This window comes from Perca flavescens, chromosome 17, assembly GCF_004354835.1.
Source record: "Perca flavescens isolate YP-PL-M2 chromosome 17, PFLA_1.0, whole genome shotgun sequence".
In the NCBI taxonomy this organism is placed as follows: domain Eukaryota; kingdom Metazoa; phylum Chordata; class Actinopteri; order Perciformes; family Percidae; genus Perca; species Perca flavescens.
The window spans coordinates 9,178,351-9,203,149 of NC_041347.1; the positions used below are offsets into that span (position 1 = coordinate 9,178,351).

General features: G+C 41.9%; 1 protein-coding gene across 4 annotated transcripts in view; it reads left to right on the plus strand.

Moving 5' to 3' along the window:
- birc6 (baculoviral IAP repeat containing 6) overlaps nucleotides 1-24,799 on the plus strand; it is a 157,411-nt gene that overhangs the window by 85,690 nt on the left and 46,922 nt on the right. For 3 of the 4 annotated variants that reach the window (XM_028603907.1, XM_028603910.1, XM_028603908.1), the window contains exons 60-64: nucleotides 754-977; nucleotides 2,920-3,253; nucleotides 4,574-4,791; nucleotides 5,539-5,703; nucleotides 6,286-6,457. In XM_028603907.1, the coding sequence (XP_028459708.1) occupies nucleotides 754-977; nucleotides 2,920-3,253; nucleotides 4,574-4,791; nucleotides 5,539-5,703; nucleotides 6,286-6,457 (1,113 nt within the window). The remainder of the gene's footprint in view (nucleotides 1-753; nucleotides 978-2,919; nucleotides 3,254-4,573; nucleotides 4,792-5,538; nucleotides 5,704-6,285; nucleotides 6,458-24,799) is intronic. The other variant, XM_028603909.1, reaches the window with a different exon arrangement.

Sequence of the window (24,799 nt, forward strand, 5' to 3'; positions counted from 1 at the left end):
AGTCCGTGCTGCACTGACACAGAGCGGATAGACGTTCTGCAACGTTTCCCTTGATTGAAGTAGCCACATTATTTATTACCAGCTGCAACAGCGTCACAACCACTGTTGCTGCTGCTAGCTAGCTAATGAATAGGGCTGGGACAATGTGTTTATCCCGATTCAATTCTTTCACGATGCGTGGCTGCCGATTGGATTTATTTTGCGATTTTTAGTTAATATATTCATATATTGTGATTCTAAAAGTATTGCGATTCAATAGTATTGAGTATTGTATATATTGTGGATATTGTCTTTTCATTCTTTAACAAAAAATGAAGTTGAATGATACACTTCTAGAGATAATATATCATGAAACAGTCTGACATTTACTTTGTAAAGAAGAACATTTCAACGTTTCTGCTTTTCCTGCTTTTGCTATGTTCTGGTGGAAATGGATATGATGTAGTCGCCATCAGCAATACCTTATAAACAGAAAATATTTAGGTCTGTTATTGGTAAAAAAATAAATAAAACCTTGATTCTAGGGAGAAGAATCAATTTTAAATATCACGTTTTTTTCCACATCTCGGTAATAGATAATGTATATTGCATACAGTATATGATAGACTGTGTTCTGCATTAAAACAAACGGTTAAAGAAGAATTTAATTCTCATTTCAGTGATGGGACTCTTCTCCCAGTAGCCTTCAGGTTACAAACCGAAACCATGCTAAAAAGTGTCCCAGATGGCAGACAGTGCATGAACATACAACAGGTCCTCTGTTTGCTCTCCTTGCAGTGGACCACTGCGACATGCTGAACAGCTGTCCTGAGGACGAACCAATGGCAGCCAGTGAAGAGTGTCTGGATGCTGCCACTGACGAGTCCCTGCTGGAGACCAACCCCATCCAGTCCCCGCTGCAGGTCTTTGCAGGCATGGGCGGCTTGGCCCTAATCGCAGAGAGGCTGCCCATGCTCTACCCCGATGTCATTCAGCAGGTGCGACTTAAAGCCTGACACAGACATAGGCATGCATGATCAAAGCACCATTACAGTACGGGGTTCAAATAGGGGTAACATCTTCACCAAAGCATGTTCTAAAATAGGTCCCAACTAGAAACCAAGGACAATAAAGTGCACTTCTATTTATTGTGCATTAAACTGTATGGATCTACATTTGTTACTGTTTTAGACAAAAACGGTAACTAACGTAGTATGTTGTGTTTTCATTTATACACAGTGGAATTATTTTTTCAGTTCATCAGGTTTGGCAAATACCCTTTAAGCACAGAAAATCCTTCTCAATAATTTGAGTTATAGAAATAATTTTAAGACTTATTTGGTTATTTTGTATCTTGTAAATTGTTTGGCTCTTCCAATATGTTTTGATGCCATTGCTGGTGTTGTGTTGAAGGATGTCACAGATATATTAGTGAAGGACACGTTATTTGCAGTTCAGCTCTCGCACACCAAATGTGCTCAAATTGACGACACATTCTGATTGTTTGTTAGAATGATATTAAAACATTAGTGCTGTCAAATGATTAAAATATTTAATCATGATTAATCGTGTTAATGTCATAGTTAACTCGCAATTAATCGCACATTTTTATCTATTTGAAATGTCCCTTGATTTTTTTTTTTGTCGCATTATTTTTTTTCTCATTTTAATACTCTTAAAATGATACGATACTTTTAAAACGGTGCCTGAACCGAAAGATATATATATATTTAAAAAAAGGAGCACCTTGTTCAATTGTATTTGTCTGTTCTGTATGTTCAAAAATATAAAACCAATAAAAAGTTGATCTAAAAAAAGGAGCACAAAACGGTGAAAACAACCACTGGATGGGAAAAGGCTATTTTACAATTACAGTAAATGCACCACGAGGCTGGCGAGGCGAGCAACATGACATCATGACTGTTTTTCAGACAATGGCCGCTCCAGTCCGGTGTCGGAGTCTTCTCCAGTGAAATACAGACACACTTTACACCGTTTAGCTGTCAACATTTTAACCGTGTTTAATCCAGCTGCTAGCTAATGCTAGGCTAACGTTACCTGCTGCTAAGTGTAGTGTTGACTAGCTAACGCTAGGCTAACGTTACCTGCTGCTAAGTGTAGTGTTAACTAGCTAACGCTAGGCTAACGTTACCTGCTGCTAAGTGTAGTGTTAACTAGCCTCACGTGCGGCAATGTTTCAGTTCCCTCTAACGTCCGTTTTCGGAGCATCAGAGAGAAGCGCAGGCATTTAAGTGGCACCTAAATAAGGCACCGAAATCCGCGTTGCTATTTGGTCCGGTAGATAACGCTTGTTAAAGGCACCGGTGCCGTATTACCACAGGGTCTCGGACCCCATTCAAAACGGCGATTTTCGTCGAAAAGGGACTAGTTTGCAGGTATGTACTACTCTTTGGCCGGCTCACAAGCAAGTGCAAACCAGTGTGTGCAGCGTGCCTGTTGTGTTTCCGGTCTAGCTAGATCCGGTTTGGTGTTGTAGTTTGCTGGGCCAAAAAGAACGTTAATCTTGCGATAAAAAAATTGACGCCGTTAAAATGGGTTTGCGTTAACGCCATTAATAACGCGTTTAACTGACAGCACTATAAAACATATTTTGACTTAACAATCCTAAAAACGTTAACATCAATTTTTGGGATCTGTAGCTCAGTAGCTTCTTAAATGTGAATATTTTCATCTGTGATAGTGAACTGAATGGCTTTGGCTTTAGGAGCGTTAGTGGAACAAAACAAGACATTTCATATAGGACAATATGATGGACTTTTTCTTACTATATTCTGACTTTTTTTATGACCAAATGAATAATTTTGAATTTTACAGTTATAGTATGTAGAGAAGCCAGCCTCCTCTCCTTCGGGCTTGAATTGAAATTCCCGGTAACCTTTGCCAAAGTTCCCCTCTGTTCTCCTGGATGGCCGTTCACAGGTCAGCGCCCCAGTGGTGGCCTCGGCCACACAGGAGAAGCCCAAGGACAGCGACCAGTTTGAGTGGGTAACCATCGAGCAGTCGGGCGAGCTGGTGTACGAGGCGCCAGAATCCATCGCCGCCGAGCCTCCACCCATCAACAAGCAGCAGTCTCAGTCATCCTCGTCATCCTCCTCCTCAGTGCAGACCATGTCCCCCATCCCGGCCCACTCGCTGGCGGCCTTCGGCCTGTTCCTGCGCCTGCCTGGCTATGCAGAGGTGCTGCTGAAGGAGAGGAAGCACGCCCAGTGTCTGCTGCGCCTGGTGCTGGGCGTCACAGACGATGGAGAGGGCAGTAAGTCTGACAGCACTGCACATTCCACACATTCCACAGCTCCTAATCCTCCTTCTTGTGTCTGACTCTCTTGTCGTAAATATTAATACGTGCAACTTTGTAACAGACCCTACTGCTGCTCATATCATCTAATCTAATGAGTGAGATGGTCTGAGAGGAATCTTATATCAACATTAGGGCTGGGCGATATGGAAAAAATCAAATATTACAATATTTTTGACCAAATACCTCAATATCGATACCGCAACGATATTGTGGTGTTGACTATTGGTGCTTTCACAAAATATTTACACAATGAGATTTTAGATAAATAATCATCAGTAATGTGGATATAATGACTAAGTGGGTAAAGGCAAATAATAGAACAGGAAATGACATCACTTTACTGTAATGCAGCCTTTAAAACCAGGAAAAGACAACACTTATGCCATATTACGATTTTACAATATCCAAAATCTAAGACGATAGCTAGTCTCATATCACGATATCAATGTAATATTGATATATTGCCCAGCTCTAATCAACATTTCTCGCTGGTACGGAGAATACATTGTTAGTGATTGATGTCAGAGTATTTTTCCATCTTGGTCACACAGCACATCAGGCCACAGCTAGAGAGGCACATAAAGAAGAACAATCGTCATTATTCACCTAACTGGTGTTTCCTTAACCTTTTAAGCAGACAGACGCACTTAATAACTTGCTGTGTCAAGGCATGGGTCACTCACTACAAACATTAAAACGATTACATCGCAGAATTACATTGTCATCAGATGATGAAATTTAATATACATTCCATCTAATGCCATGCAACATGATTAATGTGTTCATGGCCTGGAAATTGTTAGACAAATCTTAACAAAAATATCAACTCTTGTTGTCAATAGATCAAGTAAGTTACAATTTTATCTCTATTTTTTTTTCCCCACTTTTTTTGCTGAAAAATAAAAGTGTCAGTTTTTCTCATACAGAATAGACATTGTCACAGTGTTAAATGTCTTCTGTACGTTTCAACTTGGGTGCACTAACAGTAAATCCCTCTTAAACCAAACCAGAACAGTATGCTCAAATGCCCTTTTTCCACCAACCTTTGCGGGTCTATGCAGGTTTTTGGAGCACTGGTAAACCTGCTACAAATAGCTGATAGTCTCCTTTCCCATTGCCAGAAGACGAGCGTGCCTGTCTTTTTTTTCTGGTGTGTCACAAACACACCAGGAAACGGATGTCGTTAACTTTTCCTGCTACAACTTTCCTATACACACACAAAGGGAAAGGGTAATAAGTCTCCCAATTCAATTGTCTGCTTCGGCCTCCTCTTAGGTCATATCCTGCAGTCTCCATCAGCCAACGTGTTGCCCACGCTGCCGTTCCACGTGCTGCGAGCGTTGTTCAGCAGCACTCCTCTGACCACTGATGACGGCGTTCTGCTACGGCGCATGGCTCTGGAGATCGGGGCCATCCACCTCATCCTGGCCTGTCTGTCGGCTCTCAGCCACCACGCCCCCCGCAACCCCAACGCCAGCACCAGCGTGTCTGAGGTAAGTCCCACAGCACACACACACACACACACACACACACACACGTGTGTTATCTGGATGAAACTACTTTAAAGTTGTTGTTTTTACGTGGTATCTGATCAGTGCATCAGATGAGCGTTTTAGGCAGTATCAGTCTGTTTTGATACTGGTATGGGAACAACTCTTTGTGTTGTTGAGCTGCAAACATTTATGAACTGACGTTTGCTGACTTGGTTGTTCATTTTCTGGACCCTGCCTAAAAGAGGGTATATATGTTTTGAACCAGGCCTGGCTCGTTTGTTTTGTTGTTGTGGTGACCTATCCAGTCTCATGCTTGTGCCCTGTCCCCCCCCCCACATGTGTGGATTTATGGAGTTATCAAAGCTGAGGACGTTGATCATGGGGCAGATGACTTGAATGTGAGCCAAAGACTTGTCACTGTGGTGGTGGCTGTCCTTGAGACCCCCAATCCTTGTGCTTCAAATGGAGCACATTTGCTAATGAATGTTATTCAAGAACAAAGAACATATACCTACTGTATCTTTTATTCTCTCCAATAGTTGCCAGTGTGCAGTGTTAAATTTCACGTGCCAGTCAAATGCAGCCTTTGTGTTATTACATAGCCACTTTTTTAATACACTGGCAGACACTTTCCTTAAAAACATAGAAGGGAATTATCCAAAATAAAGTATAAATGAAGTGGTCAGAAATCCCCAACCTGGACCCATCCTTCTAAACCTGTACATTATCTCATGTCTGTGTTGACAGCCGCAGATATCCAGTTGTCATGGTGGGGGGACAAGTGAGGAGCAGCAGCTGTACTGGGCTAAAGGAACTGGTTTTGGGACTGGATCCACTGCCTCAGGCTGGGACGTGGAGCAGGCCCTCACCAAACAACGGCTAGAAGAGGAGCACGTCACCTGTCTACTGCAGGCAAGTCTACCCATCAATGTCACATCGTTTTTAAATCAAGATTTGTAGAACTATGATCACCTTTAGCTTTACTTAGGACTTTCAAATTAGCCCATCAACACATTGTGTTATACAACAAACAACATTATTGTGTCTATATTTCCCTGGTTATCTTGCTGAGCAGCTGAATTGCCTTTTGGGGCTTTGTGGCCCTGAAATCTGCCTCTCTGGCAGTGCTTACTCCCAGGCTTTGAGCATGTTGCAGGTGGTTACTTTCCAACGAATTTGGATCCCCTTGGCATGCCACAACTTAAACCGAGCCCTTAATATGGGCACTGCTATATTTGCCTTCTGAATAAAATTACCTCAAATGTCTTCATTAGGATAAAGGTCAATTTGTCTTGAACAGAGAGTTAGTATTTGGTCCGTAGCCAAGTGTACAATGGTGACATAGCATGGTCAAAGACAGAGACTGTCCCAGTTTGGGCCTGCTCCAGAGCAGGTCATGTAAAATCTGGACTTACGTGTGTCAATTTAAACCAGATGGACCAGTTTTATTCGTAATTGGTCTTACAGGATGTCTACATTGTTTTGGCTCACTAGGTCTTGGCAAGTTACATCAACCCAGCAGGCTCCAGCAGCCCCCACAGTGCTGATTGCTCTTCAGCAGACAGCAGAGCCCAGAACAGCTCGGCGCTGCCAGCTGTGCTGCAGGAGTTGTTGAGTCAGTCCTGCCTCATCCCTGCCATGTCCTCCTACCTACGCAACGACTCAGGTAGGCTCCCTGTTTTTACAAATGAAGGGTAAGACACACATCTAGCAAGGCTGAGAACACTGCATTATACATTGGCTTCCACTGGATGGCTAGTCAGAAATGCTTTAAACCTCTCTGTGGTCACAGAGCATGTGTTTAGGTAATTTATGGGTGGCTCTCAAAATCTGATCAGGCAACGGTCAAGTGCTCATTACAGCCCTCCCGGTGACTGTCATTTTTGGGTGTAATGTTATGTTGTTATTGGAGGGAGTTAGCTCACTCGATGACTAATCAATAACCAAGAATGAGCTTTGCTGTGAAATGTAAAGGGGTTTAATACCAAAAAGAGAGTAGTAGTAGTAGAATTTCCAGGTATGTGCAACACCTTTAGCTAACTGATCTGGGCCCGGGGGTGTCCCCCCTATCAAAAAGAGCAAAAACATTGTCATGGAATCTGGCAATGGCAAAACATGAAACAATGGTCACTGGAGAAAGAGATGTTCTTTGCATCATGGCAGAAAATGCTGTATGGAAAATGAGCTTGTGAAAACATAACATGCCACTAGTATTCAAAAGACTTCCATTCCCCATCATAGTCTTTTATTATTTCTATGTACCTTCAGCCAATATATGAGAGAGCAGGGTGTGGACCAAAGGAGCTGTCTAAGATGGTTGTGGAGGTTCTTCATTAAGTCATATTAATAAAGATGGCAGCAGCATGCACACACCAGTTTTTTCTTTGTTCCATTACTGTCCTTATCACATCAAATGAATACACCCACTGATATTCATCTGTTGCTTAAATTGTCTGAATCTTCTTGTCTTTGGATTTCTGCTCATGACATGAAGCGCTGCCAGCTGGTGGCCTTTGATGGTGAGATAGTGGATTTGGATGACTCTGGTCTTTGATCTCAATGATAACTGCCTAGCCTCTCTAGTTCTGAATTATAGGGGAAGGTGTGTGTGTGTGTGTGTGTGTGTGTGTGTGTGTGTGTGTGTGTGTGTGTGTGTGTGTGTGTGTGTGTTCCTGGGTGCTTTAAAGCAGTGGTTCCCAACCTGGGGTCCGGGCACCCCCAGGGGGGGCGGCAAAGATCACAAGGGGGGCGCGAGTCTTTATCTGGTTTGAGGTTGAGGTAAAAAAAAATGTTTTGCACATGTTAAACAAATTATAATACACTAGAATATATAATGTATACAAAAGTCTGTATGAAAACTATATATTTTGTTGTATCCTCAATTTTCCTGCCCCACGGCATCACTATTTTATGAATGAAACATGCCGGAGAAACAGTGCTGATAACTCCTCTGTATCAAAAAAGAAAGAGGCTCTATCTCGAGAGTTACCTCAACTTCGGTTTTGGGTGGGGGGGGCTCAGCTTTTCTTAGACATGAGTAGGGGGGGCGCCAAGGAAAAAAGGTTGGGAACCACTGCTTTAAAGCATGTGTGTGCAGGGGTGGAGCCAGATGTTATAAACATTCGGGGCTCAGCCCAAACCTGTGGGGATCCAGGGCCATGCTCCATTTACAGCAGCTATTTGCCCTATTTTTCAAGCCATTTGATTATAGAATGCATACAAATCTGTACATTATTTGGGAAAAACATGATAGTTGCCGAGGAAAAGAATTATCCTGTAGAGCCTACATCCTGTTTTGTGTTTAATTGTTGTTTAAAGAAGCCACTCTCTCTCTCTCTGTCTGTCTGTCTGTCTGTCTGTATGTCTCTCTCTGTCTGTCTCTCTCTCTCTCTCTCTCTGTCTGTCTCTCTGTGTGTGTGGATGGTGGTTTGTTGCTAAAAGAAACAGCAGTTGGAGCTACAGCATCTGAGGCTGTGCATGTCTTAATGTTAAATCACACTCAAGTCCCAGTAGTATACGTCTAAACTGAGACACCATCTAATCATAATTTTTTTTTCATACTCAAGAATGAAAAGAATAGTCCTTCCACTTTAATTAGTTCTTGTCATGTCATAGTTTTGTTGTAATTAGTGTTCAACAAATTGGACTATTGTGGACTCTGAGGTTTTTCAGAGCGATGTAGGAGCGTGAAGTCTTTAATAAGAGCTTGTTGTGTTAGTGCAGTCCAATATGATCCGGTTATCTTTAACTCTGTGGGTTCAATGCTGTGTAGGTGTAAGTGGTGTGGTGCAGCTGTAACCAGCGTTATTTTGCACATGCTCAGTAATCCCTCAGTCAGTCAGACCTCTGGCTGAGCAGCAGAGTTCTCGGTACACAGTGGGGTTCAGCACTGGTCAGGTCAGTCCACTGCTTCTATCCTGCCTCAGCTCCTCAGGGACCTGCTGGTTATTGGTGCTGGGGCTGACCCTTTGTAGTCTAGCTGCAGCAGAGCTTAAAACTACTCTCTCACGGTTGTCACATTTAAGCCACAGAGTGAACAAAGGAACAAATCACAAACAGTACTTTAGTCCATAACAAGGAGGGTGTGCAATATGGAAAAGGAAATGGCATCAGCATTCTGTTAGATAATTTTTTTTCAAGCTTATTTCAATAAACAATTTTAGTATAACTTTTCACCAATAATGTAAAGGGGAAACAAAGGTCCACTTACTTGCTTTTTCTGAAGCTTTCAACTTCATCTCATCAGCTCCATACTCTAGTGTAGACACTGTGATGTGGTTAAAAGCTTTTCATAAAAGCATAAAATCTTTTTTTTTTTTTTTTTTTTTTGGGTCAACTACTACAATTTTGGCTGACTCTCAATGAGTTTAACTTGTATTTCTTTTGACAAAATAATCTTGAAATGTTTCTTTATAGATAAAACAGATGTTGACAAAGTTTCCTTTTGGGGACATAATTTGAAATTGGGAAGAATTTGTAGTTGGAAAAAAGGTATTCAATTTCAATATATCGCAGATAAATTGATCAAAATTGCAATAACATGGTATCGTGACATAAGTATTGTGATGATATGGTATCGTGAGGCCTCTGGTGATTCCCACCCCTATAAACTAGCTATAGCTGTAGTGATCCAGGGGTAAAATCCTAATGCAGTCATTATCCAGAGAACTATTCCTAACCGTTTCCATTAGCTCTCTTTGTTGAGTTTGGATAGAACGGATTCCATGTAGTAAGAGACCTGCAGATCTTAGCATCAGTGTTCTACCCTCCCATTACCACTGTGTGCTGTGGCTTATCAGCCCAGAGCCCGTTTCAGCTGAATGTGTGCCACCTCTTTGTGCCTAATGCTCTTGGAGTATCTCTCTGTGTGCATGCTAGTGTATGCTAATGTAACCCTGGTCTCATAATTAAATAACAGCTGATAAAAAGCATTGTGAGTGTTGTAATTGGTCCTCATTATCTGGTAAATGCCTCTGACACAGTTACATGTGTGTGAGTGCAATATGAAGTTAATAGCCCCTTGTTTGATTATGTATCACCACATGCTTTGTTGAGCCTTACTGATGACACATTTTTCTTTAAAAAAAAAACCAATGCGTTTACCACTCAATTCAATTACAAATGCCATGATACTGTGCTAACTAGCCCGTTACATGTAGCTAATTAGAGTCATGGTGCATCCACTGGAATGAAATGTGGGGGCATCATTGGACCACCTTATGTATGAGACCCAGTTGCCCAGAAGCTCCGAGCTGTCAATAAATGTCACCTGACCTGACAGCCTGCCTCCACATTGCTTGGAGGGTAAAAGAAGAAGAGCTTCTGTTTATTAGAGTGTGTGTACATGTTATCGTCTTCATTGGTTGCAGTATGCATGGCTGGTCAGAAAAAGAGTGATGCCATGTTGTTGCCTTTTAAGCACACATATCCCCATCCCTGGTTAGTTTGTTCTAAATTTGATATAAGATTTCCACTAGAGCCTGACCCTTTAATAATCAGCAGCCCAAATTATCTGCAGATATTAGCTTATCACATATATCTCCTATGTTTGCATAATATGGCTAATGTGTAAAAACAAATGCAAATGTGGGAAACGTATGTTAAGAAACAGTGTCACCATCACATAGTTTGTCCACCAGAGATTACTGAAAGATGTATTTTTACACTATAAAATGACCCACTCACCGCAAATCTTTAATAACCAAACGTATGGGATCCATAACAAATATGTTTTTGTAATTTGTGTTCATGTTAAAAACATAAGATGTTGTGTAACAAATATTGGGCAATATACAGTACCAGTCAATAGTTTGGACACGCTTTCTCATTCAAGGTTTTGACTGGTACTGTATTGTAACTGGATTTTTTTTTTTAACTCTCACAATAAGCTGCCTCCTTCAGATCTGTGGAGATAAGGAGGCTCCTGAGTTCCCTGAGGAACAGGAAGCCCTAAATAAACCTGCTCTTCTATACTCAACCATACACCCTGGTAACTCCACTAAGGCCATAATGATACAGACTGCTGTACGTCTTTATGCTCACATACGTAGCTTACTTCAAATGGAAATATTCAGCTCTAGGTCAAGGGTAGTCCAAAAACACAAAGTCCATATTCTGGAGGAGATTAAGGGCGTTTTCACACCTGTAGTTAGTTTGCTTTGGTCCGAATCTGTTGGTGAGTTAGAAAAAGCTTACCTGTAGCTGATAATGGTAGCCCATTTGATGACGTTCTCAAGTCCGGCTCTCCTAATGCTTTTGGTAAGGGCTTTCTAAGTAGAAGTGTACATTGGTGTAAATTGGTTCATATCAATCAGGTGAGCTAAAAAGCTGAAATTGTTCCATTACTTCTGACACCTCTCAAACACCCCACAGAGCTGGTCAAACTCAGGAACCAGAGCTCTTTGTACACAAATACTCTGACCCAATTTAGGCTACATCAGCACTAATATGTTTTCACTCTTAAACAGCCTTTTAGGCTCTGTATCAGAGATGATAACAACGCATATCACATAACCATTCAGATACACCAGGAATGTTTGTGTCTGTGTAAACAGGAAGCAGATTGTCTGACGTTGCTCTGCGGTTGAAAATCATGGATGTAGAAGTTGAAAATACTTGGGAGAAAGAACAACAATGGTGAAAAGTAAGATTTATCATCTTACTTTTGACGAGGCGTAAATGTAGCAAAAAATATTCATTTTTTTAACCAAAACATAAAAGTGTAGATGTAGCCTTAAACACAAGAGAACCAAGGAACTTGACAGTTAACAGTTCTGGGCTGTAGTTAACACTGGCGTAGGTGTGGGGGGGGGGGATCAAACACTTGGACTCTATAGACGGGAATTCACTGCAACGCCATTATCACCCCACCTCCCTTAGAGAAATAAAGCCCTTCCACCTGGAGCCTCATTTCTCCTAACTACCACCACCACTTTTTATTTGCCCTTTAGTCTTACCTTGCCTACCAGCACGCAGGCCTTTATTTCTAGCTGCTGTTCCCCCTTCAGCCCCATCAGCCATGCTCCACATTAATCATCTGTGCCTTGGCTAAGCCTTTTGGGATACATTACAGTTTCCCACCGTTGCTTGGCACTCCATCACAGGAAGCTAAGCCATTAGTGAGAGATAATACCTTTTGAATGTCACCACAATACTAATTTATCTTAATTGAAGAATGAATTTCGTTCATGTTTTGTTTGACACTAATTGGTTTCTAGATCTGATGTGGGATTTCTTTTTTATGTTTGTATTATATTTAGCATTACATCCCTTCCGTTCGGCACCTTGATTGCCCTTTTTTTACTCATCCGTGACAGACAAGATTTAAAGTAAATCTCCGCTGCAGCAGGCGACACCACTTAGGTAATGGCTATTTTGGTCCATCAGTCATGTTGAGTGGGCGTGCGCATGATGTTGGAGGGTAATCTGAACACGACTGGCCTGTTGGAGGGTGGTTGGTAATGATTCATCACTCCAGATGTGATCGAGACCATGGGGAACAGAAGGCGATCCGTGCACTGCTGGACAGCCGTTTGTGTGTTTACGGAGCTCCCCTGCTGTTGAATAAGTGTGTCTGTGTGAACAGTGGGGTTTCATTAGTAAAGGATTCTGATTATTTGTTAAATTTTTCATTTAGAATTTCAGAGATTACACATCCTTGTAAGAAAAGAATGGTTTCGACAGAAGTGCTTGACCTCACGCACAGAAAAAGAGCTCTATGTACAGACTCAAACACACCTTCATTCATTACCACTTCTTCCCGGTGGATTTGTAATTTATTGCTGCTCACCCGTGAAAATGTTGATTTTATTACCACAGGCTTTTCTCCTTCCAGTTGAAATGGGTAGATAGGCTCTTTGAAGTGAGTGGGGGTAGAAGGTGGGGTGCCATCACCAGTGATCTTCATTGTAATTACAGAAGTCATGGTGTGCTTCTTCTCCCTGTCTGTGGCTTTCAGTTGCGATGTAGCATGCATCAGCCAGCAGGGGCAAACCTTTTTTATGCAATTATGAACATATAACCATAAAGATGCCTTTTAATTCCCAATCGGCTTCTGAGAAGCCTAACTTTTCATTAAAGCATGACGACTCCTGCTGCATATGTAATTAAATAACCCCTGTGATGATCCTCCCTCTTTCTCAGTTATCCTTTCACACTCACTCTTTGGGCTTTCTCACAGATAAGGCTCAAGGCTATCCTTATTGATATGCTTTGATGTTTATTGTTTAATTATCCCCTATTGCACAATACATCTAGACTTTATTCAAATATACTGTATATAAAAACCCTTTTTGATACACGAAAAGGATTGGTGACACTACCCAGTAATAAACATGAACAAATCAATCAAGAGAATCTTCCACCCACCCCCCCTCCTACTCAGGAACTACAGTAGATAGGATAGGCCCAGTTTCATTTTACATGTAAATCAGCCACATGATTGATTTAATGACAAGTTGATCTGGTTCTTTTATTTCTTGCTGATGTAACTGTGCTCTTTTTAATACAAAACCTCCCTTTTTTAGGGTTTTTACATTTTGGAGGTTTCTTAAAGTAACCTTTCTAGAAATTCATCCTCAACATGAGTTGTTGGACGTTTTTTTCCTAAATAGAAAATGGTGTATTGTTGATGGTTATTATTTGTGGGTTGAGGGCATTTTTAAAACGGCAGGTATTTTTGGTGATGACAGTACTGCCCAGAGCCACGTTTCTTAGGAAGGGAACCCTTTTAACAAGGACCCTGAAGTTATAGTCAAACATGTTTTTTTCCCCCAAAGACTGATTAGATATTAGTGAGTGGCCGATTAATCTGGCTGATTAATGCCAATTTGACATAATCTGCATCGGCAAGTGCCCGGTTTCACAAGGCAGACATATCTGCAAGCAGCCTTGTCAGTGTGGCTGCTGCAGAACCAGAGAAGTTAGCGCTCCCCCTTGTGTCAGTCTCTCCATTCTACGGGCAGACTTCTGCGTCACTGTAGCTTTCAACCAGTCAAACTAACTTACAGGGCTCGAGGTGTAATTTTCAAAATGTTTGTCAGTTTTCAGAACTATGCTGCCAGTTACGCTACAACTAAACCGATACAATGCGAAAAATAACTGTTCAATAAATATTAATTTAAGTTCAACAATATTGTGTCTCGTTTGTTATTATTATTAAATTGTTTTATTTTATGAGATGCAAAAAAACAACATCATCAACATGATATCAGCATTAAATATTGGCCATTCACTGCCCTGCTCTCTAAATATTGGCATCGGCCATTGAAAAACCCATATCGGTCGACCACTATTGGATATGGTGGCCAACGGTGTCTTCAGGGAAGCTTCCCAGCATTGCTCTTACTTCTCTCTCTGCTTTTAATCATGTTGCCTAAAAGCCCTGCAATGCCATTAGCAATTACAGTCACACCAGCTTTAAAATGAAATAAAAATAAATGGAAAGCCTCAGTGTTGTCCACAAGACTGCCTTGTTTGGCTAATCATTCCAGTGAGTTCAGCAGTCTAAGAAAATGAGATCAAGTGGAAGTTTGTATTTCCTGTCAGGCCACAGGGGGGTCAGTCCTGGCTGGATGTTTGCTCGTGTCCATCTGCCTCTGCTCACCCTGGTCCCAGCATATCCCTGTTTCTGCCATGTTTTCCAGCCCTTTGTTATCTCCCCGGCTCATGGCTGTGACTTGGCAGTATGGCTTCTTTGTCTTCAGCCTTATCCAGTCCGTCCAGTTTCCTCCTCCTCTCTCTGGGGAAGATATTCATGTCACTACTGTACACGTGTCACTTTCTAATTGACCTGTCCTTCCAGACTGCTCACTTCCTCCTTTTTTGTCTTTTCGATGGCAGTCCTTTATCCTATATGTTGGCACTTCACAGTGTGGTGTAGATGTAAACAAAAACAATTACAAAGAGGTTAAGGAATGTGCCAATGATGCCTAACATGGCCAAGATGGACTCCTCCTGCTCCTCCTTGACCTCCAGTGCCTGCACATCCTCAAGGGTGATGACTGTGGTGCCCATGATCCTGATGCTCACCTAACCTGGCAGGAGGACACTTATCTGGAATAAAATGAAATTATGGAGACCATGTCAGAAGTTGTCCCACATGCATAGAAAGCAACAACAGAACTTTTAATTCAGGTCTGAATTACCACGCTGCTTCCAAGGCTTAGCATTGCGTCTTTTGTCTTCCTGCTAATCTACCAGTTTTTGCACAAATCACAGTCCGAAACATCTCTGTGTAAGGGCAGCCCCGCCAACGTAATCCTCCCACCAGAAGGAAATCAATCGTTAATCAAACCAAACAATGAGAGAGCAGAGCGTAGAGCAGATTAGTCTAAGTAACGCTCAGTGGCGTTCACCCGTGTCAAAATAAGCATGATTTATTGCTGCCGTTTAGAGCCCCCTTACACCCTCACCTCTTTTCACATGCCGTTAATGATTAACCACCCCCCCACCCCAGGTCTTTGTAAGTAGTTATTCTAAGCACAATTCCCACCTTCCCTATGGACGAGTCTTAGAAGGTAAGGAGCAGGAGATGGTGTTGTCTCCAACAGAAATGTGTGAGCAAAAAGGTAAACAGGATCATTGTTGGCTCAGACTCATATGGGAATGGAATTCAATCGTGCTCCTCCCCTTAAACTCTCTTGTCAACGTGCAGTATAGATGTCACTAAATTCACTGTAATTCAAGAAATAAATGACGGTATAAAGAAAAAGTGGCTTACCCTAAGGCGTCTACGGTGTAAAACACCATAATCCAGCATTCTTTTGGGATCTTCAGTGGAAAACCATGGCTTTAAAGGCATGCCACATGTGGAGAGAGGGAGAAGGGGGGAGAGAATGGCTACGTAGCCACAGTCCCAGTGCCTGCGAGCGACAGACAAAGTGACGGAGAGAGGAATTGGAGGTAGCAGTGCCACGGTGACTTTGCTGTGCTCAGCAGCGCTTCCAGTGAAAACCTTCTTGTGTCACTTCTCCACTCCTCCAGTCAATAGCGCCACCTCTCAGGTTCAGCAACCCACGCCCCCCCAACTTCCCTTTTGATTAAGTTCCCCCTCACAAGTCTTTGCAGTCTGTTTTTATCAGCGGATTTGCATTTCTGCTGCTAAAGCAGTAGCAGCCTCTTTTGAGGGGCGAGGAGATACCCTCTCCCCATTTGCCCTCTCCAGCCTCCCTACCGTTCCTCCCATCCTTTCGGTCTACTTTCTCTCTTGACTTCCCCGTCACTCCTTTTCCAAAACTCCACACGTCTCAACTACCCTCCCCAGCTTATCCGTAAATCTACACACACCCTTGTTCTGTAGTGTCTCTTCCGTTTGCTACTCCTCTGGGGAACAGTACAATTAGTGCCTTTCAAAAAAGCCTCTTCCCATCACTGAAACCCCCATGCCAACACTGTGCATGATTATGTCTGTAGGATTAGTTGATGTTGTCTCGGTGACACCCAGCCTCTGCTGAGCTTGGTAAGAATGGGCACGTCCCTGAATTAGTCGAGTCTGGCATGTGATATTCCAGAAGAGGAGGAAAAGCTGTAAAATCCCATGGAGCAGACGTCTGTAGAGAGGCAAAGGCAGCAGCAGACAGTCGCCATGGCAAAATGGATCTACATCTACTGGCAGTGACAGCGGCGTTACGCTAGGTCTCCAACACCAGTTAGTCTCCGTGGGAGGAATGTGCATTGCATAACCAAGCAGAATGATGGCGAGGGAGGGAGGACGGATTCTGATGGCCGTGGCAATGAAGGAGAATCAGAGGGGGAGAGGGAGGTAGAGGGGAGGAGGAGGGAGGGGTAAACGACATTGCTCATGCTTCCTGTTGTCTTCTCTCCCACTGCTGTGGGGGCTGGTGGAGCACACACCCGTGCAGCTACCGCCTAAAAAAACAAAAACAAAAAAGGAGGTGAATTGAACCCCACCGTACCACTGTGCTCTCAGTTCAGTCGAGCCCATCATCAGCTGCTGTTATTCTGGCAGACCTGGGGAGAGGGGAGGAGGGCAGGAGGAGGAGGTGGCAACAATAGGCAGCTGGGAAATAAAGTGGTCGAGCTTGGGTGGAAGACAAAGGGAGAGGCTGTGGGGAGATGTGGGGGTCTGTGCGTGCAGTTTGATATTTATCTCCAAAGAGTAGCTTCTGAAAGAAAGACACCATGCCTGCTGAGCTGTTGTCTCCCCCCCCCACACACACACACACACACACACACACACACAATTTTCTTGCCTTTTTATTTCCTAATTATACCTCTCTGTGCTATACCCTCTGCTCCTATGCTTTGTGAAATCTACGTCAGCACCAAGTTTAGTTACTTTTGGTTAGTTTCTGCCAGCTCCATGATAAATTGTTGTGTATGTCAATAGGCCTGTGATCCGGTCAGCTCATTTTCCCAGCGTTATGTCTCACTCTCACATCTCTCTCCTTCTCTCTCCCTCACATCATCCGTGGGTTTTATTTCTGTTCAGGTGGACTCAAATGTGCTCCTTCAGCCATAAGCCCAGGATAATGCCTTGTATGTACAAGATCCATTTTGTTTAGAAGTCAACAGGGCGGTGCCTGCTGGACAGGTATCACAATTATTGTTTTGATGTTGACATCATAACCGCTTAGTAAACCGACCTCAACATTCATAATGACTTAAACAGGCTTTAAGGGCTAATTAACTAAGACAGTGAAGCCTCCTGTTCATGCTTGATTAATGCCAATTATGTCTCAAACTCCATTCTGCATGCTCTTCTTGCCACAGCAAATCACTCACAAACTGTAGGATTGAACTGCTCTTCAAGAGTTACAGGTTTACAATAGACAACAATAGTTCAGAGCCAAATTTGGTGTAAAAAGAAGTGAACACTATGAAGACATTATCTTTATAGTGTTCTTTTTACTTAGGTTTTTTACAAAAAGTAAAAAAATCTATTCATCTTACAAATCCAAAAAAGTTTTCCGTTTGTAGTCTTTTGAGACTATCACCTGGTAATGACCATGGCTTAAGAGAACCCACTAGTTAACTATTGGTGATAGGATAACTAGGGCAGGAGGGCTGCAACTAACCATTTGTTTTCCTTTCATCTGAAAAATAATTGTGTTTTTTTTAGACCAATAGTCCAAACCTAGATTTAGAGATTACGTGGCTGTGTTGGCTCAGTAGGTAGAGCAGGCGCACATATACTGAGAGGGTTATGCCTTGATGCAGAGTCCAGGGTTTGAGTCCGACCTGTGACGATTTCCTGCATGTCTTCCCCGCTCGGTCTTTCTCACCTAGCTGTCTTATCAAATAAAGGCCCAAAAAATTATCTAAAAAGAAATTACTAGGGGTGGCCCAAATAGTAGACCATTCTGCTATTCGATCTAAGGAGTCTGTTTCGACTGCCAATGCAGTTGAATTTATGAAAGGTTGTTCTCATTAAGTGTTGCTTCACTCTTTTGTTTCCCTTCTGTCTGTGGATTGCTACAATTGGTCGAAATTTAATTAGGGCCAAAAGTTCTGTTTAGGACAATGAAAAGCAAGCCAGCTAACTAAGTGACATGTTCTGTCTGTCTATTTTTCTACATAAATCTTAAACGGAGTGGGCAAAAATACAACTGCCAACTGGTGGCCCTGGGTGCATATTGACTTTTTTTGTCTGTGTGGAAAGAATGCAAGCCAATGTTGCAAATGAAGAATATGATTCAACCATCTGACTACAGACAAGACTAAAAAACCCAGAAAATATATTATTTTGTTTACACATTGAAGAAACCCATGAACAACACTAAAATCCTGAAGCTGTAATTATTGTGAAATATGCTACAGTACTGTGAAATATACTCTCCATTGTCTCAGTGGCCAATTCTTTTCTTTTTTTGTTGTTGATTGTTTGTTTTGTGCAGGACCAACCAGACTACACAAAATGGTTACCAACAGCCAAAGTCCATCAAGCCCCAGACTCGAGGTGTTTAATTGCTTAATTCAGCTGTGATGGCTCCACCATCAAGAATAATAATCCTCTGATTTAGCCATAGTGTTATTTAGACCCATGGTGTATGTTGACAGTGCTTGTTTATGGGAGTTTACGCCTGCATAGATCATAGGTAAGGTATCAGCCATGAACAGATCAGAAATGTATTGGATAATCTCTAGATAATACCATTAGTTAGACATTGATTGGCATCATCTTTGATTTCAGTACTGGATATCAGATTGTTGCATCCCTTGTTGTCTGTCCATCTGAATTGGCCAGCTTAACATCATCAACCCTGCCTCCATCCCACTTTCAATATCACCAGGCAGACCAATGGTTTATAGCAGGGGTCGGCAACCTTTTTGATATGAAGTGCCCTTTTCAAAATGTCTTGTTTATTAGTGTGCCATGTTAACATAATTTTTTTTATGAAATCACATCAAAATGTAATATCCAGGGAATCTGTAATAATCAGGACCTTGTAGTTATTATTATTGTATATTATTATTATCATTATGGAAACATGGTTTTAGTATGCAGTCCTGATTGATGGAAAATGGGCTGACAAAAATATCACTGTCAAAGAGCCTGAAGCGAAAAGTTGTGGAAAAGCCCAGCTTTAATGATGAATGGACTGATAAGCAGGTCCTGTATGTCTCATTTTCAATGAAACGATGCTGTGGCAAAATAACACAACCAGCATCATTATCAAGAATGAAGAACACGAACATAACGATTGCGTCATTCACGTGCATATTAAGTAGCCACATGTATTTGTTTTGGTCTTATATTGCGTCCATATTTACCGCTCCAGCGGAGAGGATGGTTTCTTCAGACAGCTTAAGTTTATAAGAATTTATCCAAATATCAAGATCCCTGCAAACTAAGATACAAAAACAGACTACAAACCAACAGCTTTTGCTTTAGCTTGTTTTGTAAAAATTCGCTATTTGCAGAGTAGAGCTGTGTTTGCGTAAAACAGCGCAATGGACAAGAGTGTACTGAGCAGACAGAGCAGATGGAATTATTGCTTTCTACATGTTAATGCCGGTCTACACAGGTGAGCGCACTGATAAGTTTTGACTTTTAACTCACGAAGGTTTAATTGTAGCCTCCTTACAGTAACAAGCGGCCGTTGGTATCCGCTATCCTTATGTAATCCTCTCTGTATTGTTCCCAGTCAGAGATATGAGTCTATCAAACTACCGTAAATAACAGGTCGCGCACAGGCGCCGATTTATGTTTTCCTCCGTGGGTGCTCACATGCGCACACCCTTTAAAAAAAAAAAAGTAGTCAAAAATGTTTGCATTTCAGATCCTTAGGAAATGGACAGCGGCCGACACGAACACACACGCCGTAAAGTAAGATAGCTTTCAACTCAGGACAGCGCCACTTCTCACAGATAGAGATAGGATTGGAGATGAGAAGTTTAATCAGCTTCGTGGGAAATTATAAATCAATGCCACCGACATGACCAATCACACTATGACAGACGCTCCACTTAGCACCACCTGCAAAGTTTAATATTAAAATAATGTAAAAATGAACTGGCAGTCTGGCACACGTGGGTGCTCAGTATTTTTCGTGGGTGCTCAAACTCCGGAGCACCCACGGTATCGGCACCTATGAGGTCGGCAACTGTGAAAGATGTAATTTGGCATGCGGATGACAGAGTGCTTCAGCATTTCAACCATGATTTCAACACATCAATAACTCTTGCACACATATTGCCAGCGTGCCATTGGTTAAGGTGCCGCGTGCCCATGGTGGCACGCGTGCCTAAGGTTGCCGACCCCTGGTTTATAGTTTCACTATTATCTTGACCTCAGGGGTAATAGAGCGCTGCAGCTGAATTGGCGGTCGGTAAAACAACGATCCTGTGATAATGATCTTTCCTCCATGCTCCCATCCTCACAACCCCATCACATCTTCACTGCCTGCTAGTTATGGATGCTGACCAGGTGAAGAAGGGATGAGCCTTTTTATATATATATATATATATATATATATATATATATATATATATATATATATATATATATAAAGATGTCAATGCCACAGCAACAACAATTATTTTTGTAACCGGAAGGCATATAAAACTTAACGCCTTACCTTTTTCATTGTATTTGAGGGCAGATACAAGCTGAAACACTTAATGTTTTCACCGGAAGGGTCCAGCAAACAAAATGCTCTCAAGCTTTTAGCCTCTGTGACTCGTATTGGCCAGTCAGTAGAGATACAAACCCCTCCAATATGGTTTATATAATAAGGTTTTGTAATAATTAAAAACTAAAATGACAGGAGTGATACAGTATGTTTCAAATAGACGTAAGACAGATTTTTCTGCTTTTCCTTAGTCAGGATGTCCACACAGAATGTCAACTCAGTTACTTGAGTAAAGCGCTGGGCAATATATAAAAATTATTTCAATATATAAAGCCAGATATCGTCCTAAACTTTGGATATCGTCATACCGTAATGTTACACTGTTGTCTTTTCCTGGTTTCACAGGCTACATTATAGTAAAGTGATGTCATTTTCTGACTTCACCAGATGGTTCTGGCTGTTCTACGATTTGCATTAACCCACTTAGTTACTATGTCCACGGTACTGATGATTACTTGTCAAAAATGTAAATATATTGTGAAAGCACAAACAGTCAACCATACAATATCTCCATCGAGATTGTTTATATTTTTTTCTCTATTGCCCAGCTCTACTTGAGTAGCTTGGTTTATAAATGGGATTCCTGTGCACACAAATGCACTTTTCCTTCTGTCCTCTGAAATGGCTCAGAGCTTCAGGCCACTTTTTACTAGCTGTTCCACATAGTCTAGCTTTGATGCACATTATCTACAGTGTTCGCTGAGGCAGACTGTGTTGGCGGAGACATGTCACAGTCTTCCTATTTCAGTTACCCTCTGCTCTGTTCCGTTGCCCAAGAGGGGTCAGGAAGACCTGACACTGGAGCCATGAGCTTGAGTCAGAGTGTTGGCCACCCACTCGGTGTGAGTTGCATGTTCAACTTTTTCTTCCCTTTGGGAACAGACACCCATCCTTTGTAGCAGCAACCAGCCCACACACCCTTCTCCTGTTCACCCATGAGTTGAGACTCATGTGAGTGGTAACCCGTTGAATGTTTTCTATCATTGTTTTTATTGCCCATTACAGTAAACAAGTCAGCATGTGGGTTTTTATGAAGACCAATGACATCCTATCCTATTGTCTCAGCGAGTCTGACACTGATATCAAAAAATGGTTGTGATTGTCTTTCAAATATGGATATGGATTCTTGTTTTCACTTCATAAGTTTCCTCACTTCTTATCCCTGCTGTGGAATTATCTTCAGTAATTAACAGAGGTGTCTATTTCTAAACCAGTTCCCATTCTCCACCCACTGTAAAATACCAAACGTCAGTCTGTCAGCTGTAATTACAGGAATCTTTGCATCTTAACAAGGACCTGTGGGGCACGATAGGCACTAAATTGGATGAAACGTAAGACTGGAATCCTGAGTGGATGACATGGTTTGGGTGTTAATTAGCATTTGTCTGTTTGGCATATGATGGCTGTGCAGGATTTTCTGTGGTTGATTATCAGTGCTATTCCCAGGTTTGAACTACTATGATGAGATGTGCTTGTCCTTGTACCGGTGAGCAAAGAAGTCTAAAAGGATAAAAAGTACATGTATGTCTTTTCATTCAACAGTACACAGTGAAGACAGACATAACATACAAGTAGAAAAGCCATGGACCAGATTAAAACCTTCAGTGTTGCGCTCTTAATGTCACTGAGCCAGGCAGGTGTATTGCTGAGAACCCAATGAGTTGAATATACTGTAGTGCAATTTCAAAGCTTGATCAAATGCTGTGGCCAGGGCTTATCTGCTGAACACTGTGCTATCGATGCCACATTTGGTATCTGAGTAGCCATGACAAATGTGGTGCTATTTGGCCAATAGGTGGGGCTGTAGCAGCATTATCTATCAATTAAGAAAGGAAGGTCTGTGTGTATTCATGTATAACTGTCCATCGCATATCTCAAGAAATGTTCATCCAATGTACTTCCCACTAGGCAGGTGTATTGCTGAGGACTGAGTGCTGTGTCAAGTCGATCTCATGAGTCATTCTTGACAACACTCCAAGCAATCAGCCCGCTCCGATTTCTTGGCCCTTTGAGCACCACAAGCAGAATGCCATCTAGTTCCATTATATTGAAGAGAAGACATGATTGTCAGTTTAGCATGACTTGCTAGTTTCCTCCATTTTGCATTAACAAAACAACAGTAGTTGCCTATTTAGGCAACTACTAGGCAATGGGGCATGCAATAGGGCAGGGGTTATCAACTACATTTTTCCAAGGGGGGGAGGGGGGGGGGGGAGGGGGGGGGTGTGTGTGTGTGTGTGTGTGTGTGTGTGTATTAGTGTTAGCAAACTCCTAAAAAACATGGAAACTCCATAATGATAACTGGCTCTTTAACTAGAAAAAGATCTCAGACTAGGAGGTAGGGCTGGGAAAAAAATCAATTTGATTTAAAAATCGAGTTGGTAAGTCAAATCGATTCATATTTTCAAAATACAGTATAAATGATTTGGATGTTTAACAATCTTTGTTGCACACTGCTGCACAGTGACTTTTCACTTAGATAAAGGGTTTGGCTTTGCAATTTTGTTTATGTTGATGCACTTTAATTAAATACAATAAATATATATTTTTTAAATATATTTACAGTTCGCAGTTATTTTGTTTTAAATGGAAGGGTGGGGAATCGAATCGAAAATTCTGATTTTTTTAGGGAAACAAATCGCCCAGCTCTACTAGGAGGCAGTTCACTGTGATGGTTAAAGTCTGTGATTATGGAAACATTATTGTAGTATGCAGCGTCGTGATTGGTGGAAAATGCTTGCAGAAAGAAACTGCTGTTGTCAGGTAAACTTGTCACTGTCAAAGAGGCTGAAGCAAAAAGTTGACGTGGAAAAACCCAGCTTTAATGATGAATGGACCGATAAGCAGGCTATGCATTCGTCATGTATTCGTCTATTTACAGAGTAGAGCTGTGTTTGCGTAAAACAGCGAGGTGGACTGAGCAGACAGAGCAGATTGAAATATTGCTTTCTACATGTTTATGCTGGTCTACAGGTGAGTGCATTGATAAGTAGTGACTTTTTACTCACGAAGCTTTCATTGTAGCCTACTTACAGTAGCGTGAGTTCATCTGCCTCAGCAGCCATTGGTAACTCTCTGTATCGTTCCCAGTCAGGTGCTGCGTGTTTTAATGCACACACATCTCGACTCAGCTGTGTGTGTGGAGTGCAGGCATCGCTGTACAGAATCCCGGCATGCAAATAGAGATGCAAATACAGGGTGCTGGGTTGGTGCTCTACCTGTGTAATGTTACCTGCTGTAAATGCTTGAAATGCTAAATAACAGAATGCATTTTTTCCTCATTGCATTTTCTGAATTCGCGATTATTCAGCGGGCCAGACTAAAAGCTTTGGCGGGCCGGATCTGGCCCGCAGGCCGCCAGTTGACAATCCATGCAATAGGGTAACACCCCCTGCTGGGTTACAAGGCTCAGCCTGTAGTACTTTACACTGTGAATTCAGATTTTTGGATTTTTGAACAGGTCATTACAGATTGAATATTTAATTAGTAAGTGACTGCACGTATTGCAAGTATTGGTCGGGCTCTAATTTAAACTTTTACTACTGGAAAAACAAGAATAGCAACCCATATTGCTAAAGAGGATACTAAGTTAAATTCTGTGTACATAATAACAGATTACAACTGAAATTGTAATTGTATTATGCCTGATGTCAAACCTCAGTGCCTCAGTACACTGCCAACACTCAGCTGTCAGCCATACAGAAGGCTAAGAGGAAAGGACAGGCAAGCAGCCTGACATACTTTAGAGACTCTCATCCCCCTGGATGCACAACAGGTACACTAATTCTACCATGTAACATTCATATTTCCAGCCATCCAGAATTGTAAGGAGTTCACATCCCTAAACCAAAAACACTTGAGGCTCCCACTGCTTCTGTTGGGGGTTGTATGTACTGTATATAGTTTTACTCATG